General features: G+C 38.6%; 2 protein-coding genes and 1 non-coding gene across 4 annotated transcripts in view; all 3 read right to left on the bottom strand.

The window, feature by feature from the left end:
- LOC107639437 (mitochondrial adenine nucleotide transporter ADNT1-like) overlaps positions 1-19,822 on the bottom strand; it is a 34,665-nt gene that overhangs the window by 7,182 nt on the left and 7,661 nt on the right. The window contains exons 2-4 of one of the 2 annotated variants that reach the window (XM_088484221.1): positions 1,672-2,251; positions 463-500; positions 106-218 (exon numbers count right to left, since the gene is read on the bottom strand). In XM_088484221.1, the coding sequence (XP_088340347.1) occupies positions 106-218; positions 463-496 (147 nt within the window). In that variant the 5' untranslated portion in view covers positions 497-500; positions 1,672-2,251. Of the gene's footprint in view, positions 1-105; positions 219-462; positions 2,252-19,822 lie in introns of both variants that reach the window. The other variant, XM_088484220.1, reaches the window with a different exon arrangement.
- Positions 3,495-4,463, bottom strand: LOC148568410 (uncharacterized). The gene is made up of 3 exons (XM_088483232.1): positions 4,454-4,463; positions 3,750-4,372; positions 3,495-3,671 (listed from the first exon to the last, which is right to left on the bottom strand). The coding sequence occupies exons 1-3, from the start codon at positions 4,461-4,463 to the stop codon at positions 3,495-3,497; spliced, it is 810 nt and encodes a 269-aa protein (XP_088339358.1).
- LOC148568411 (small nucleolar RNA R71) lies at positions 8,883-8,986 on the bottom strand. Its single transcript, XR_015882002.1, has one exon. It is a non-coding gene; the product is annotated as a small nucleolar RNA R71 (small nucleolar RNA).

The following is a 19,822-nucleotide window of genomic DNA, read 5'->3' on the forward strand; positions in this document are numbered from 1 at the left end:
GCAGTAGAGCACAAAGAACACGAAGAAAACCAATGTTATATCTTCTCTCTATGTGATTTGCAAACCAAGCAATTGGTAAAAAGAAAAATGAAGGTAAAGATGTACATGTACAGTTATCCTGCCTCGAACCATATCCATTGGGTAAGTTGCGGACATGGCAATTATTCCAGCACATGCTCCAGCTCCAAGACGTAAAATAGGAGTCAGCTGAGCATCCTCTGCCGAAATCATAAGAAAAACAGTTAGACAAACAGGGTTTTATAATTGAACCCACCCCCAGCCCCTTTCCTTTCTTTAATTGAGAAAAGTTCCACTTCTTATTAATTTTCATTGTTAAGTTTTTATAGGTATCTGTAAAAATATCAGTTAATGAGAAAGCAGTAATTGGAGACCAAAACCTGCAATCCCTCTTGCCCAACAGCAAAAACAGATGGGAAAAGAAAACAATAAATACGAACATACCATTTCTAGTTTTTTGCTGATACAGTTGCAGCATAGATCTGAGAGAAAACAATAGTAAGTGAAACAGGACAGGGACACTTAAAAATATGTCAGATGTAACGAACAAAAAACTGAAACTTGTTAAATGAAACTCCCTATATTCTGCAGTTCAAATCAGACACCCTCCTTTTGATCTCAGTCTCTATATTCAGTAGTCAAAGAAGAACAGAAGAGAACTGAACACAATCCAATGTTCAAACCAGAGATAACAACATGGAATGAAGAAAAATAGAAAATGGGAAGTGAATTATACAAAAGTGGATTGTCAAATGGTAAATGGGATTGAGTCAAAATCTTAAATTTCTCCAAACCCAAATAGGTACTAACTACCAATGTGTGTAACTAATAATCCAGAAAAGGTGCTGGATCTAAAACAAATTTTAGAAACCTTGGGGGATACACAAATGAGGTGAAAATAAGGGTAGGTCCAAACTAAAAAATTTGTTAGGTAGACACAAAATAAAACTGTACATTAATAATTAATAATATTCTTGCAAATATTTTATCTTAATCACTAAACATGGGCATTCAGCATATGATTAAGAGAAAACAATGATGTCATCATTAAAGTTAAGATCTCACAAATCTAAATGTAGTGTTAAAATAAAAAAGCATGTAAAGGAGAAGGGTGTTCATGGAATATAGAGGAAAACAACATTCTCATATTTCAAAAATTTTCACCCAGCAAAACCACCTATTTACAGACAAATTCAACAGTAAATTCAGAGTCATCTAAACATCTAATAAATTTAAAGACAAATTCAGAAGTTCGCATTCTAACAAATTAGTCAAAATCAGAATAGCTTTATATATATATATATATATATATATATATAATTTTCATGATAACAAAATATCATGATCCAACAAGGGACAAATTATGAAGCCACATACTACTATATACACTAACAATAATTATACCATGAGGGCACTAGACCCTTGATGAAGCAAAGAAGCATCTAAGATTCTGAAATTAAAGCTTTCCAAAGGGACAGAATTAAAAACCAAAAGAGTCCTGATAAAAAGTTGCACTAGGACCATAAAATTATAAGCATGCTTTCAAGGTTTCTCCTAGCAGAATCACAAACAAGAGAGAGCAGAGCAAAGAAGCAACGGCCCCAAGGAGCAAGAGAGTAGAATAATATTACAGCTATTACAGCTAGGATTTACCTCCAATTGTTCAATTTGTTCCCAAGGAGTTTAAATTCAGGTCACAATGCTTCAAGTTCATCTATTACAGCTAGCAATTTCTGTTATTAAAAAATGACATGCAAGACATAAAATCACCAAATACCAAATATATAAATTACTAAATTAAAATAGAGCTTATGTGTGAGGAGAGAATAGAAAGAACAGAGAAGAAGCTTCAAGATTCTGCTATGTGTAGAGAGAGATCTCAATCTTCTATTCCTGCCACTAACTAAACTAACTTCTAGATAAATATGGAGCTAACTGACAAAGAGATATATTACAAATTTAAGCTTCATAATAACTCGGTATATTCAAGGTTTTTTTGCAGAAGAAAAAAGAACCAGAAAAACTATCGTAAGTCATTTTTGCAGGCTCGTGTGTTTTTCTAGTGAGAAAATCTAATTAGTAGATTTCTGTGGTTGCAGAAGATTCCAAAATAGATATGGTGAAAAAGCCCTAACATAATGGATCGAAATTTGGATTAGAGAATAGAGTACCTACCTTAACAAATTGAACAAATGGAAGTTATCAGATAGTAATAACGGAACAAATTGAACTCCTTGTAAACAAATTGAACAAATCAACTAGTAAAGAAATTGGAATAAATACCCATAGTAGTCCCTGAGATTCATGCAATTACTCATAGTAATCCCTAAGATCCCGATTTTCCTATTGTAGTCCTCCAGATAGAGCTCCGAGCACTCAAACTAGTCCCTGGCCATATTTCAGGTGATGATTCATCACCTGAGCGCTGACGTGGCCTCGGATTGCCACGTGGGACGGGTCCCAATGGCTAGCTGAGCTAGCTAAGTTCCAATTTTTACCCAGATTGGTCCCTCTTATTATATGTAACCCTAAATCCCCAAATTCTCAGATACTTCCCCTCTTCGTCTTGTTCATCTCTTCTTCTTCTTCTTTCATACACTTCTTACTGTTCATACACTCCCATCTGGGGCTGCTACTCATGTCGATGATGGGTGGAGGTAGCACTGCAGGTGGAAGCTCTATTCATTCCCCATCTAGCTGGAACCGGACTAGAACGCAAACAAAGAGCAGAAGATCAGCCCCGCCAGAATGGTGCGGCTGTGGCTGTCGGCCAGTTCTCAGATGGTTTGGCACAGATTCGAATCCGAATAAACCGTTCTATGGTTGCCCCAATTATAATGTACGTTAGAATAATTACTTGTGTTGTTATGATTCTCCTCCCCTGACTGTTCTTGTGTTGTTATGATTCTCCTCCCCTGACTGTTCTTGTGTTGTTCATCTCTAAACTTTGATCCTTTATTGGTTACAGACAAGTGGGAAGAGATGGTGCGGGCTTTTTGTGTGGGCAGATTCTGTGAATGAGGAACAGGTTGAAAAGTCAGAATCGTGTGGTGATGAAGTGAAGATCAACTTTGATTGGAGGCTTCGAAGGTTGGAGGAGGATGTCCAGATGCAAAAAGTGATTACCCAGTTGTTAGTGTTAGCTGTGTATGTATTGACAGTGTTGTTGGTGATCTTGTTAAGATAAATTCCATTGTTTATGAAAAAAAAAAATAAAAAAAACTGCTTCTTGAATGGTAAACCACATAGTATAGTATATTAACATTAATTCCATTGTTTATCAAAAAACAACAAAAGTTGAAGGTAAAAGGCAGCCTAGAAATCATTATGCTGCTATCTATAGTTTCATCAAAAGCAAGGCCAAGGCATACCAAAAAGGCCTTTGGATCACAGTTCACCATCTAGTCATTATACGATGTTAAAGACTAATAACACAAAACAAAACAGAAACTCCTAAGTATATATATCTAAAGTATTCAGTTCTTCTTTCTTGGGGGCTTAAATCCTGGCGTTGGGATGAACTGCATCAATTTGGCAAACTTTGAAGATGTTGCTAAAGATGCACCCTGCAAGGGGTTCACTGTCGGTGCGGTTGGCGGCAGAGAGGATCGTCTTCTTGGTGACAGCTTCGAAGGTCTTTTCGGTCCAGGATCCTATAGGAGAAATAAGTGGCATTAAGTATTATTTATGCATGGAAATAATAAAATACTCAAATGTTATATTTTATTTACCTTTTCAAAATCCTCTTGCTCAGAAGCAATAGGCTGAGTTAAGTCGATCTCCTGGGGATTGCTTTCCAAATCTGCTTGGCCAGAATCGTCTTGGGGCTGCTGAACAGGCTGCTCAAGCACATGATGTACTTCATCATTTTTCTTCTTCTCAGCCGCCTCGGCGGCAGCGGCAGCGGCAGCTACAGCGGCAGCGGCAGCTACAGCAGCAGCAGCGGCAGTAGCAGCATCAGCATCTCTCTTCTTTTTGCAGGCTCTCTTCGTATGCCCTTTTTCACCACAGTAACTGCATGTAAAGGCACTCAGCTGTCTCTTTAGGTGTACACCGTCTGCAGTGTTGCCCGACAGTTTTGGGTCAACTTTAGGCTTCTTAGTTCCAAAACCACTCTTCTCATCCGCATCCATCCTCCTCTTCATCTTTAGTTTTCCAGGTTTTGTCTTGATTTTAGGGGCATGTGGCCTGTTACAGTCCTCTGCTTTTTCCCACATTGGTTGACCCGGAATTGGATTAATGTGGTGGTTATAAGTTTTCCTGTATGATTCCATGGTCAGCCATCTGTGACAGAAGTCTTCTGGCTGCTTATTCACACGAGAGAGGGCAGCACAAGCGTGCACACACAGAATACCTGCAGGTGCCAAACAGTGACATGAACCATGATAATAGTTATGGTTGAAGTAAGTAAAATGCATAAAGACAATTAACTTACCCGTTAGCATCCAAAATTGGCATGTGCACAATCTTTTTCCTATGTCCACAACATGGTTAGTTGGATGTCCGTGCACCTCAAATTTTTTGTATCCGTTATCCCCAGTCCAAATAGGCTTCCAATGCTTAGATTCTTTCCTAACCTTTTCCAGCCTGCTCTTTATAACAGGTGTGAGCTTCCCAGTGTGATTCTGCAGCTTTACCTTGTTTTTCGCTATGGATACTTTCTCACCTTCTTCACAAGCTTGCTGCATACCCAATTCCTGTTGGCAGCCCTATTCTTGTCCTCTCTTGGGCAGGTGTGGTCATCATTGAATGTCTTAATTTGCCAACAGGTGTCTTCATGGTCTCTTGATGCATAAGCCACCCATGGGCACTCTTTGACCTTACACACCGTCCTACACCTTATGTTATCATTTTTCACTATCTTTATGCTTCTATCCTCTTGGATTGTATATTCTCTCACAGCTTCTCTAAATTCCCATTTAGATTCGAACTTCATGCCTACCTCAAGGTGCAGCTCTCCAAACCTTGCACCCTCCCTGATGAGCGGATAATTTATACGCTTTTTGGCATTGTTTTTAGTATATTTTTAGTATATTTTAACTAGTTTTTATTATATTTTTATTAGTTTTTAAATAAAAATCACTCTTCTGGACTTTACTATGAGTTTGTGTGTTTTTCTGTAATTTCAGGTATTTTCTGTCTGAAATTGAGGGACCTGAGCAAAAATCTGATTCAGAGGCTGAAAAAGGACAGCAGATGCTGTTGGATTCTGACCTCCCTGCACTCAAAGTGAATTTTCTGGAGCTACAGAAGCTCAATTGGCACGCTCTCAATTGCGTTAGAAAGTAGATATCCTGGGCTTTCCATTAATATATAATAGTTTGTACTTTCCTCGAGATTTGATGGCCCAAACCGGCGTTCAAAGTCAGCATAGAAATTCTGGCGTTTAACTCCAAAACTGGCACAAAAGCTGGAGTTAAACGCCCAAACTGGCACAAAAGCTGGCGTTTAATTGCAAGAAAAGTCTCTACATGAAAATGCTTCAATGCTCAGCTCAAGCACACACCAAGTGGGCCCGGAAGAAGATTTCTGCATTAATTACTGATTTCTGTAACCCTAGGCTACTAGTTTTCTATAAATAGGACCTTTTGCTATTGTATTTTCATCTTTGATAAGTCTTATGCTATCTTAGACACGTTTGGGGGCTGGCCTCACGGCCATGCCTAGACCTTGTTCTTATGTATTTTTAACGGTGGAGTTTCTACACACCATAGATTAAGGTGTGGAGCTCTGCTGCTCTTCATGAATTAATACAAGTACTATTGTTTTTCTATTCAACTCAAGCTATTTCTTCTCCAAGATATTCATTCGTTCTTCAACTTGATGAATGTGATGATCCGTGACACTCATCATCATTCTCACCTATGAACATGTGCCTGACAACCACCTCTGTTCTACTAGCAATGGCTTGAATGCGTATCTCTTGGGTTTCTAATCTAAGATTGGAACCTTCGTGGTATAGGCTAGAATTATTGGCAGCCATTCCTGAGATCCGGAAAGTCTAAACCTTGTCTGTGGTATTCCGAGTAGGATCTGGGAAGGGATGACTGTGATGAGCTTCAAACTCGCGATTATAGGGCGTGTGACAGACGCAAAAGGATCAATGGATCCTATTCCGACATGATCGAAAACCGACAGCTGATTAGCCAATGTTGTGACAAAGCATCAGGACCATTTTCACTTAGAGGACGGTAAGTAGCCATTGACAACGGTGATGCCCAACATAAAGCTTGCCATGGAAAGGAGTATGAATGATTGGAAGAAGGCAATAGGAAAGCAGAGGTTCAAGGGGAACAAAGCATCTTCATACGCTTATCTGAAATCCACCAATGAATTACATAAGTATCTCTATCTTTATTTTATGTTTATTTTCATCACCTTAAACTCCATAACCATTTGAATCCGCCTGACTGAGATTTACAAGATGACCATAGCTTGCTTCAAGCCGACAATCTCCGTGGGATCGACCCTTACTCACGTAAGTTTTATTACTTGGACGACCCAGTGCACTTGCTGGTTAGTTGTGCGGAATTGTGACAAAGTGTGATTCACGTTTGAGAGCTTCAAGTCCTTTGGCGCCATTGTTGATGATCACAATTTCGCATACCAAGTTTTTGGCGCCGTTGCCGGGGATTGTTCGAGTTTGGACAACTGACGGTTCATCTTGTTTCTTAGATTAGGTACTTTTCCTTTTTATTTTTCGAAAAAAATTTTCAAAAATACAAAAAGATTTTCTATTTTGTTCTTCAGAGTTTTTAAGAATGAATTCTAGAGTTTCATGATGATTTGTTGAAGTCTGGCTGGCTGAGAAGCCATGTCTAATCTTTTGGACCGAGGTTTCAACTTATCATCACAAGAGCTTGTTGATTTCTATCAATTTTGCTGTTGAAAGCAATGATCTGCTAAAGCTTGGCTGGCCATTGGCCATGTCTAGTATTTTGGACCGGAGCTTTCATTGAAAGCTTAGCTGGCTAGTAAGCCATGTCTAATTCCTGGACCGGAGTCTTAGACTAGCATTGCAATGATTCCTGGAATTCTTATTAAAAGTTTTGATTCTCTTTATTTTCTTTTCCATATAAGTTTCGAAAATAAAAAAAAAATTTTTAAACCATAAAAATCAAAAATATTTTATGTTTCTTGTTTGAGTCTAGTATCAATTTTTAAGTTTGGTATCAATTGCATGTTTTTATTCTTCTTGCATTTTTCAAATATATACATTATGTTCTTCATTGATCTTCAAGTTGTTCTTGATGATTTACTTGTTCTGATCTTTAAATACTCTTATTTTGTGTGTTTTGTTGTTTTTAATAGGCATTTTCAATTTGTTAGTGTCTCTAGTATGAAAATTTCTAAATTTGGTGTCTTGCATGCATTGTTTACTTGATCTTAGTTGCATTTTTATTGTTTCTAATCATCAAAAATTCAAAAATATTTTTAAAACTATGTCTTTTGAAGTCAATAATGCAGAGAATTGAAGATTCAGAACATTCAGCAAAGGAATCAAACAGAAAAAGCTAGGCGTTCAAAACGACCAGTGAAAAAGAAAAACTGGCGTTTAACGCCCAAAAAGGTAGAGATTTGGGCGTTAAACGCATGGGCACCATTCTGGGCGTTTAACGCCAGGATGACACTAGAGGGAAGATTTTGTTTTTAATTCACATTTTTTTCAAGTTTTCATAATTTTTCAAAATCAAATCTTTTTCAAATAATATCTTTTCAATCATATCTCTTTGAAAATCAATTTCTTTCCATTTTATAATTATTTTTACTATTTTCAAAAATCCTTACTTTAATTCAAGATTTACTTCAAAAATTTTCAAGTTGTTACTTGCCTATTAAGAAAGGATCAAATTTTAAATATTAGAATCATATCTTCTAATTTCTTGTTAGTTAAGTAATCAACTTTAGTTTTAAAACTTTCTCTTTTTAATTTTCAATCATATCTTCTCAAACATATCTTTTCAATCACATCTTTTTCAAAATTAATTTTTTTCAATCAAATCTTTTTCTAATTTCAAAATCTTTTTCAAAAATCACTTTATTTCTTTCCCAATCTTAGTTTTCGAAAATCTCAATCAAATTTTCAAATTTCTTTTTAAAATCTTTTAATTAATTTTTGAAAATTCTTCCCCTCTTCTCACATCCTTCTATTTAAGGGACTAAGACTCCTCTTCAAGGTACAATTCGAACTCCCTCCTTTTTTATATGTTCGAATTCTCCTCCATCTACCTCCTCCTTCTATTCTTCTTTTCCTCTGACACCTCAAAGAATTTCTATCCTGTGACATAGAGGATTCCCCACTTTCTTGTTCTCTTCTCTTTCATATGATCAGGAACAAAGATAAAGGCATACTTGTTCAAACTGATCCTGAACCTGAAAGGACCTTGAAGAGAAAGCTAAGAGAAGCTAAAGAACAATTCTCTTTAGAGGGCCTAACAGAGCTCTTCAAAGAAGAAGAAACCATGGCAGCCTAAAATAACAATGGCAACAATGCAAGGAAGGTGCTTGGTAACTTTACTGCACCTACTCCTGATTTCTATGGGAGAAGCATCTCTATCCCTGCCATTGGAGCAAACAAATTTGAGCTTAAGCCTCAATTAGTTTCTCTAATGCAACAGAATTGCAAGTTTCATAGACTTCCATTGGAAGATCCTCATCAGTTCTTAGCTGAGTTCTTGCAAATCTGTGACACTGTCAAGACCAATGGGGTTGACCCTGAAGTCTACAGACTTATGCTCTTTCCTTTTGCTGTAAGAGACAGAGCTAGAACATGGTTGGATTCACAACCTAAAGAAAGCCTGAACTCTTGGGAAAAGCTAGTCAATGCCTTCTTAGCAAAGTTCTTTCCACCTCAAAAATTGAGTAAGCTTAGAGTGGAAGTCCAAACCTTTAGATAGAAGGATGGTGAGTCCCTCTATGAAGCTTGGGAGAGATACAAGCAATTGATCAAAAGGTGCCATTCTGACATGCTTTCAGAATGGAGCATCATAGGAATCTTCTATGATGGTCTATCTAAACTATCCAAGATGTCATTGGATAGCTCTGCTGGAGGATCTCTTCATTTGAAGAAGACGCCTGCAGAAGCTCATGAACTCATTTAAATGGTTGCAAATAACCAATTCATGTACACTTCTGAAAGAAATCCTGTGAATAATGGGACAACGCAGAAGAAAGGAGTTCTTGAGATTGATACTCTGAATGCCATATTGGCTCAGAATAAAATATTGACCCAACAAGTCAATATGATTTCTCAGAGTCTGTCTGAAATGCAAGCAGCAACAGGCAGTACTAAAGAAGCTTCCTCTGAAGAAGAAGCTTATGATCCTGAGAACCCAGCAATGGAAGAGGTGAATTACATGGGAGAATCCTATGGAAACACCTATAATCCTTCATGTAGAAATCATCCAAATCTCTCATGGAAGGATCAACAGAGGCCTCAACAAGGTTTCAACAACAATAATAGTGGAAGAAACAGGTTTAGCAATAGCAAGCCTTTTCCATCATCTTCTCAGCAACAGACAGAGAATTCTAAGCAAAACCCCTCTGACTTAACAACCATTGTCTCTGATCTAATCAAAACTACTCAAAGTTTCATGACTGAAACAAGGTCCTCCATTAGAAATTTGGAGGCACAATTGGGTCAGCGGAGTAAGAAAATTACTGAACTCCCTCCTAGCACTCTCCCAAGCAATACATAAAAGAATCCAAAAAGAGAGTGCAAGGCCATAACCACATCTCACATGGACGAACAGGGAGAGGAGGAAGAGACAGTAATTCCCACTGAGGAAGACCTCAATGGATGCCCACTGACCTCCATGGAGTTCCCTAATGAGGAACCATGGGAATCTGAGGCTCATTCTGAGACCATAGAGATTCCATTGAATTTACTTCTGCCTTTCATAAGCTCTGATGAGTATTCTTCCTCTGAAGAGAATGAAGATGTCACTGAAGAGCAAGTTGCTAAGTATCTTGGAGCAATCATGAAGCTAAATGCCAAGTTATTTGGTAATGAGACTTGGGAGAATGAACCTCCATTGCTCATCAAAGAACTGGATGACTTGACTAGACAGAGATTACCTCTGAAGAGACAAGATCCTGGAAAGTTCTCAATACCTTGTACCATAGGCACCATGACCTTTGAGAAGGCTCTGTGTGACCTGGGATCAAGTATAAACCTTATGTTTCTCTCTGTAATGGAGAAGCTAGGGATCATTGAGGTACAAGCTGCAAGAATCTCACTGGAGATGGCAGACAATTCAAAGAAACAAGCTTATGGACTTGTAGAGGATGTCTTGGTAAAAGTTGAAGACCATTACATCCCTGCTGATTTCATAGTCCTAGAGACTGGGAAGTGTATGGATGAATCCATCATCCTTGGCAGACCCTTCCTAGCTACAGCAAAAGCTGTGATTGATGTTGCCAGAGGAGAATTGATCATTCAAGTGAATGGAGACTCCCTTGTGTTTAAAGCTCAAGGATATCCCTCTGTCACCATGGAGAGGAAGCACGAAGAGCTTCTCTCAATACAGAGTCAAACAGAGCCCCCACAGTCAAACTCTAAGTTTGGTGTTGGGAGGCCACAACCAAACTTTAATTTTGGTGTTGAACCCCCACATTCAAACTCTAAGTTTGGTGTTGGGAGGTTCTAACATTGCTCTGAACATCTGTAAAGCTCCATGAGAGCCACTGTCAAGCTATTGACATTAAAGAAGCGCCTGTTAGGAGGCAACCCAATTTTTACTTATCTATGTTAAATTTCTATTGTTATTTTAGGTTTTTTGTAGGTTGATGATCATGTGAAGTCACAAAAATAATTGAAAAAGACAAAACAAAGTGAAAAATAGAATGAAAAATACAACACCCTGGAGGAGATAGTTACTGGCGTTTAAACGCCAGTAAAGGTAGCAGAATGGGCGTTAAACGGCCAGTCTGGCACCATTCTGGGCGTTTAACGCCAGAAAAGGGCACCAGACTGGCGTTTAACGCCAGGAATGGGCAAGAAGCTGGCGTTAAATGCCAGAAATGGGCAGCAGCCTGGTGTTTAATGCCAGGATTGGCAGAAAGGGACGTTTTGCACGCCACTTGGTGCAGGGATGAGATATCCTTGACACCTCAGGATCTGTGGACCCTACAGGATCCCCACCTACCCCACCACTCTCTCTCTTCTTCACTCATTCACCAATCACCTCAATACCTCTTCCCCAAAAACCCCTCACCTATCAAATCCTACCATTCTCTTCACCACTCACATCCATCCTTCATAAAACCCCACCTACCTCACCATTCAAATTCAAACCACTTTCCCAACCTAAACACCACTTCTCCCCCTTGGCCGAAACACAAAGCCCACTCCATCTCCTCTATTTCTTCTTCTTCTACTCTCTTCTTTCTTTTTTTGCTCGAGGACGAGCAACCTTCTAAGTTTAGTGTGGTAAAAGCTAAAGCTTTTTGTTTTTCCATAACCATTTATGGCACCAAAGGCCGGAGAAACCTCTAGAAAGAGGAAAGGAAAGGCAAAAGCTTCCACCTCCGAGTCATGGGAGATGGAGATATTCCTCTCAAGGGTGCATCAAGACCACTTCTATGAAGTTGTGGCCAAGAAGAAGGTGATCCCCGAGGTCCCTTTTAAGCTCAAAAAGGGCGAATATCCAGAGATCCGACATGAGATCCGAAGAAGAGGTTGGGAAGTTCTCACCAACCCCATTCAACAAGTCAGAATCTTAATGGTTCAAAAGTTCTATGCCAATGCATGGATCACCAAGAACCATGATCAAAGTGTGAACCCGGACCCCAAGAATTGGCTTACAATGGTCCGAGGGAAATACTTGGATTTTAGTCCAGAAAATATAAGGTTGGCATTCAACTTGCCCATGATGCAAGGAGATGCACACCCCTACACTAGAAGGGTCAACTTTGATCAAAGGTTGGACCAAGTCCTCATGGACATATGTGAAGAGGGCGCTCAATGGAAGAGAGATTCAAGAGGGAAGCCGGTTCAACTAAGAAGGCATGACCTCAAGCCCGTGGCTAGGGGATGGTTGGAGTTCATCCAATGCTCAATCATTCCCACTAGCAACCGGTCCAAAGCTACTATAGACCGGGCTATCATGATACATAGCATCATGATTGGAGAGGAAGTGGAAGTTCATGAGGTTATATCCCAAGAACTCTACAAGGTGGCGGACAAGTCCTCTCCTTTGGCAAGGTTAGCCTTCCCTCATCTCATTTGTCACCTTTGCAATTCGGTTGGAATTGACATAGAGGGAGACATTCTCATTGATGAGGACAAACCCATCACTAAGAAAAGGATGGAGAAAACAAGAGAACCTCATCAAGAGCATGAGAAAATTCCTCATCATGAAATCCCTGAGATGCCTCAAGGGATGCATCTTCCTTCACAAAACTATTGGGAGCAAATCAACACCTCCCTAGGAGAATTAAGTTCCAACATGGGACAACTAAGGGTGGAGCACCAAGAGTATTCTATCCTCCTCCATGAAATTAGAGAAGATCAAAGAATCATGAGAGAGGAGCAACAAAGGCAAGGAAGAGACATTGAGGAGCTCAAGCACTCCATAAGATCTTCAAGAGGAAGAACAAGCCGCCATCACTAAGGTGGACCCGTTCTTTAACTTCCTTGTTCTTTATTTTCCTGTTTTTCGAAAATTATGCTTTATGTTTATCTATGTTTGTGTCTTTATTACATGATCATTAGTGTCTTAGTGTCTATGCCTTAAAGCTATGAAAATGAATCCATCACCTTTCTTAAATGAAAAATGTTTTTAATTGAAAAAGAAAAAGAAGTGCATGAATTTCAAATTTTAAAACAGTTTAATTATTTTGATGTGGCGGCAATACTATTGTCTTTCTGAATGAATGCTTGAACAGTGCATATTTTTTAATTTGATTGTTTATGAATGTTAAAATTGTTGGCTCTTGAAAGAATGAAAGGAAAAGGAGAAATGTTATCTGATGATATGAAAAATCATAAAATTGATTCTTGAAGCAAGAAAAAGCAGTGAAAAGCTTGCAGAAAAAAAAAGAGAGAGAAAAAGAAAAGCAAGCAGAAAAAGCCAATACCCCTTTAAACCAAAAGGCAAGGGTGAAAAAAAGGATCCAAGGCTTTGAGCATCAGTGGATAGGAGGGCCTACATGAATAAAATCCTAGCCTAAGCGGCTAAACCAAGCTATCCCTAACCATGTGCTTGTGGCGTGAAGGTGTCAAGTGAAAACTTGAGACTGAGCGGTTAAAGTCGAGGTCCAACGCAAAAAGAAGAGTGTGCTTAAGAACCCTGGACACCTCTAATTGGGGACTCTAGCAAAGCTGAGTCATAATCTGAAAAGGTTCACCCAGTTATGTGTCTGTGACATTTATGTATCCGGTGGTAATACTGGAAAACAAAGTGCTTAGGGCCACGGCCAAGACTCATAAAGTAGCTGTGTTCAAGAATCAACATACTTAACTAGGAGAATCAATAACACTATCTGGATTCTGAGTTCCTATAGATGCCAATCATTCTGAACTTCAAGGGATAAAGTGAGATGCCAAAACTGTTCCCGGCAAAAAGCTAAAAGCACCGCTCATCTAATTAATACTGATCTTCATAGATTTTTTGGAATTCATTGTATATTTTCTTCTTTTTATCCTATTTGATTTTCAATTGCTTGGGGATAAGCAACAATTTAAGTTTGGTGTTGTGATGAGCGGATAATTTATACGTTTTTTGGCATTATTTTTAGTATGTTTTTAGTATATTTTAATTAGTTTTTATTATATTTTTATTAGTTTTTAAATAAAAATCACTCTTCTGGACTTTACTTTGAGTTTGTGTGTTTTTCTATAATTTCAGGTATTTTCTGGCTGAAATTGAGGGACCTGAGCAAAAATCTGATTTAGAGGCTGAAAAAGGACTGCAGATGCTGTTGGATTCTGACCTCCCTGAACTCAAAGTAGTTTTTCTGGAGCTACAGAAGCCCAATTGGCGCGCTCTCAATTGCGTTGGAAAGTAGAGATCCTGGGCTTTCCAGCAATATATAATAGTCTATACTTTGCTCGAGATTTGATGGCCCAAATCGGCGTTCAAAGTCAGCATAGAAATTCTAGCGTTTAACTCCAAAACTGGCACAAAAGCTGGAGTTAAACGCCCAAACTGGCACAAAAGCTGGCGTTTAACTCCAAAAAAAGTCTCTACACGAAAATGATTCAATGCTCAGCCCAAGCACACACCAAGTGGGCCCAGAAGAAGATTTCTGCATTAATTACTGATTTCTGTAACCCTAGGCTACTAGTTTTCTATAAATAGGACCTTTTGCTATTGTATTTTCATCTTTGATAAGTCTTATGCTATCTTAGACACGTTTGGGGGCTGGCCTCACGGCCATGCCTAGACCTTGTTCTTATTTATTTTTAACGGTGGAGTTTCTACACACCATAGATTAAGGTGTGGTGCTCTGCTGCTCTTCATGAATTAATACAAGTACTATTGTTTTTCTATTCAACTCAAGTCTATTTCTTCTCCAAGATATTCATTCGTTCTTCAACTTGATGAATGTGATGATCCGTGACACTCATCATCATTCTCACCTATGAACATGTGCCTGACAACCACCTCTGTTCTACTAGCAATGGCTTGAATGCGTATCTCTTGGGTTTCTAATCTAAGATTGGAACCTTCGTGGTATAGGCTAGAATTATTGGCAGCCATTCCTGAGATCCGGAAAGTCTAAACCTTGTCTGTGGTATTCCGAGTAGGATCTGGGAAGGGATGACTGTGACGAGCTTCAAACTCGCGATTGTGGGGCGTGTGACAGACGCAAAAGGATCAATGAATCCTATTCCGACATGATCAAGAACCGACAGCTGATTAGCCGATGTTGTGACAGAGCATCAGGACCATTTTTACTGAGAGGACGGTAAGTAGCCATTGACAACGGTGATTCCCAACATAAAGCTTGCCATGGAAAGGAGTATGAATGATTGGAAGAAGGCAATAGGAAAGCAGAGGTTCAAGGGGAACAAAGCATCTTCATACGCTTATCTGAAATCCACTAATGAATTACATAAGTATCTCTATCTTTGTTTTATGTTTATTTTCATTACCTTAAACTCCATAACCATTTGAATCCGCCTGACTGAGATTTACAAGATGACCATAGCTTGCTTCAAGCCAACAATCTCCGTGGGATCGACCCTTACTCACGTAAGGTTTATTACTTGGATGACCCAGTGCACTTGCTGGTTAGTTGTGCGGAATTGTGACAAAGTGTGATTCACGTTTGAGAGCTCCAAGTCCTTTGGCGCCATTGTTGATGATCACAATTTCGCATACCACTCCCTAAATAGCAGACTTGCCTCTTTAGATTCATTTCCTTCCTCCAGCACATCTTCTGAGTTTGGAGGCATCTTCATCTCCTCCGAGTGCCAAGAATTGTTGCCATCTGAGTCAACACCTGGGTCTAGTCCATCCTCTGCCCCTTCATGAGCATAACCCACAAACCCAAGGTCAACTTCAGCGTCGCTCACCTTCTGCACCAAACCATCGTCTTCATGTAATATGTTCTCCTTCCCTTTACTTAGTAGATTCATATTTCTCTTACCCACCGCTGCATGTGCCATGTTTCTCTTAATGCTACTCCCAGTTTTAAGATCATTCCCTGTAGCCTCAGAATCAGAAGAACTACCCTCATCCGGACCTGGCTTAAACATGCTATCCTCTTCACTGTCAGAGGAGTCAGAAGATACATCAAAGGGAACTTCATTGTTAAACACTTTGCTACTAAATCCTCTAGTAGCAGACCGTGTACAGGGTCTCCTGAAAATACTTGGTCTCTTGGACAGTTTCTGCTTGTTGCTCTTATCTGATTTAGTATTCTGACTGGGCTTCGTGGGCTGGCTGATTTTGGTGGGCTTGGTGAGCTTGGTGGGCTTGGTGGGCTTTGGAGGGTTGGTCTTCTTGAGAGGTTTGGTTGTCTTGGAAGGATTAGCAGTTTTGGAGTGTGATGGTTGTGATTGCCGTGGAGATGTTTCATTTTTTTTAGGACTGGATTTGCAAGAACTGTTGGGTACAACCTTAGGGATAGGAGCAACTATGAGTGCATGAGTCTGATTTAGTGGGGGACTCACATCAGTATCTGTACCTGCATTACACCCCTCTCCACCATTGTCATCCAAGTACACAACTGTGTTATCTCCCTCTAACACCTCCGGCACTGACACTCTATGCTCAAAATATATATCAATCAATCTCTTATTTGTCCTAGTACAATTCACCATCTCTCTTATCTCTTTGTCACTGTTTACATTTCTCAACCTATTATCCAAGCCTTTTCCAGGAACATGCCACCAGCACTGTTTTATGTCATTGTACCTAAGCTCCTTATGGTAGTTACGTATGTAGAAGACATCTAGAGTATCAGTGTCTAGATCACCTAAACAGGCCTTGTTGTCCGGAGAATATAACATAATCCCTTCTGCATTTTTTCTGAAGTCACCCCATGATGAAACATGATGTCCAACTTCTCTTCCATCTGCAAGAAATTTTAAATTTTTACAATATACAGGGAGAATTTGAAAGCCTACTGATGCATTAAAAAGGAAAAATAATCACCACAAGAAAACATATTTTTCCAATCCTCCATACATCTCCCTGTTTCATCCCTGTTTGATTCGGATATTACAGCAACCCCACAAACTCCAGCCAAGATTCAAACCCTAGACACTACAATGACACCAAAACTCCAGAACCTCAACTATACTGACCAATGCTATCATCAACCAACACTGTATTCAAAATGCAAAGTAAAAAAAAAGGAAGGTTACCTTGAGTCCGATCACAACTTCAGAACCTCGTGTTTATGGTGAAGGAAAGGAAGAGTGATAACAACTTTGGATCAGATGACTTCTTCTCTCAAATTTTTGTAAACCCAGAAAATACAACCCTACGGCTACGCCATTGATGGGAGATAAAGAAGAAGTCAGAGGGTGGAAGAAGAAGAGACGAAGTGTTTGTGTTGGGGGAGAAAACTGTTTTTCATACTAAGTAACAACTATACGGCGTCGTTTTTGGCTTTCAAGGGTGCTGACGTCGGAGATTTTTTGCCAGTAAAGAATTTTATAAAAACAGTCGCGTTGTAGATATAGTCTCTAAACCAACAGAAATCCCTTCGTGCAAACATTTTGGTTGTCACAAGTAACAAAACCCTAAATAAATTGTTAACCGAAGTATTCAAACCTCGGGTCGTCTTCTCAAGGAACTGCAGGGAAGTATGTTCTTATTATTGGTTATGGAGATTGTAAATTTGGAGTTTCAAGAATGAGGAACAAATATGACAAATAATTTAAATGGCAATTAAAAATAAATAAATACTGTAAAGCAACGTTTGGCAAGGGATGAGAAATTGGAAGTCCAGATTAGTTACCCTTCTTAATAATAAAGAAGATTGAATCTTAATTCCACTTAGTTGACCTTCACTAAAGCAAAGGAAAGTCAAGGGACTAATTAGCTTGATCTTCAAATCCTATTTATTTCCTAAGAAAAGGTTGGGATTATTGAAGTTCAGTTTAATTAGCAAAGATAATAGTTATCAATTATATTGAGCTAAGATAACTCCTGAGTTACTGATTTCTTAACCAAGACCAAAAGGGAAAAAGTAAATCTATTGGAATAAAGATGTCTTCAGAGTAAAAGCAATAATAGCATAAATAAAAGAAAGCAATATTAAACTGAAATACCTCAAATAACATTAATTCAAATAATCTGGAACATAGAAGAATTCATAAAAGTGAAAGGGAAGCTTAAAATAAAGGAACATTAAACCTGGGATTGGGAGTCACTCCTAAAACTAAGAGAAATCCTAAATCCTAAGAGAGAGAGGAGAGAACCTTTCTCAAAACTAATCTAAATCATGAGAAGTAACTAAATTGGCGAGCTCTCCCTGAATGGATGCATTTCCACACTTTATAACCTCTGGTTTATGCCTTCTGGACTTGGATTTGGGCCAAAAAGGGCTTCAGAAATCGCTGGGAGCATTTTCTGTAATTTCTGGTGCGTGGCCTCTGTCACGCGTCCGCGTGGGTCACGCGGTCGCGTCATTCGGAGCTTTTTCTTGTCACGCGGTCGCGTCAGTCATGCGGTCGCGTCATATGTATTTGCTTAAGGCGCGCGGTCACGTCAGTCATGCGGCCACGTCGCTGTTGATTCGCACTTGGCATACGTCCGCGTCGCCCATGCGATCGCGTGGATGCCAGTTTCTCCAAAAACTCCGTTTTGTGCTTTCCTTCCATTTTTGTATGTTTCCTTTCCATCCTTTGAGTCATTCCTGCCTTAGAAGATCTGAAACTACTCAACACACTAATCACGGCATCGAATGGAAATAAAGGTAATTAAAATAATTAATTTTAAAGCATAGGAAACATGTTTTTCACATACATCACATAATAAGGAAGGGAAAGTAAAACCATGCAATTAATATGAATAAGTGGGTGAATGATTGAATAAATCACTCAAATTAAGCACAAAATATATCATAGAATATGGGTTTATCAACCTCCCACACTTAAACAATAGCATGTCCTCATGCTAAATCCAAGGTAAAAAGTAAAGTTAGAGTGGTGGAATGTCATGCAATGCAATCTAATCTAAATGCAACTACCTAGATGAATGATGCATCCTGCAATTCTAATTTTTTATTCACTTGTATATAAAGCTCGCATGTAGTTGAATTAACTCACATTCTCAAGGAGTCATGTATATATATATAGCCAAGTCTTAGATAGTGATAAAGTGCCTTTACAATTGAAATGGGAGAGAAAAGCATTTCATAAACTTTGCAAGACAATTAATAATGTAAACAGAGATAAATGTCAATGAGCTATTGAACCCTCATTGGATTTTGTGTTTACTCTCTAATCACTCAGTGTTTATTGGGTTAATCACTCTATTCTTCCTTTTATTCTTTCTTTCTATAACTTTGTTCTTCATCTAACTAATCAACAATTATAGAATATAGACATACCAAAAATCATGAGGTCTTTAATCAAGGTTGTAATGGGACCAAGGTAAAGGTAAGGGTATATGTATAAGGCTAAGTGAGCTAATAAGTGAATCCTTAATTAGTTTAAGATCTCACCTAACATACATACTTTCTAAAGCAAAGCTGCTTTACCTATTTTCCCATATTTTCCCACTTTTGATGTTACATGCTCATGCCTCAATATTTATTTTTATCCCATGTGTATTGCTTTATTTGCATTTGGGGGATCCTTTGGTGTCCCCTTTATTCAAATATTGAAAAAATAAATTATTTTTTTAATGCACATGGTAATTTAATTTCTTTCACGTGAGCATGTTTCCCAAAAATTCTTATTTTGAAATATCTTTATTCTTTTTCAACATTCTACCTTTTGTTTCTATCATCCATGTTCCCAATAGGTTTCCCCATATTTAAACAATTACACAATTTCTATCTTAAGCTAACTAAGGATTCAACTTGGGACTTCTTTATTTGTTTTTTCCGCTTAAGGCTAGTAATGTGGTTATAAAACAAGAGGGGATTTAAAGGCTCAAGGGGGCTAACAAGGGTGATGTAAAAGATAGGCTATTTTGGGATAAGTGAGCTAAAATCAAATAATGGCCTCAATCACTCTCCTGGTATGTATCTACATTCTATAATCGGACATATAGATTAAAACAAAGTAAAGAACACCAGAATATAAAAGAAGGACGGAACACACAGGAATAAAAATTATGGTTTGAATGTAACCATACAATTAAGCTCAAAACTCACAGGCTATGTGTTCTCTAGC

Source organism: Arachis ipaensis, chromosome B4, assembly GCF_059453495.1.
Source record: "Arachis ipaensis isolate K30076 ecotype BB chromosome B4, ASM5945349v1, whole genome shotgun sequence".
NCBI classification, from domain to species: Eukaryota; Viridiplantae; Streptophyta; class Magnoliopsida; order Fabales; family Fabaceae; genus Arachis; species Arachis ipaensis.

Bases quoted from the DNA above. Each gene is read 5' to 3' on its own strand.
- LOC148568410 (XM_088483232.1), bottom strand. The intron at 3,672-3,749 runs GTAAATAAAATA...TTTCTCCTATAG, and splicing joins AGCAAGAGGATTTTGAAAAG to GATCCTGGACCGAAAAGACC.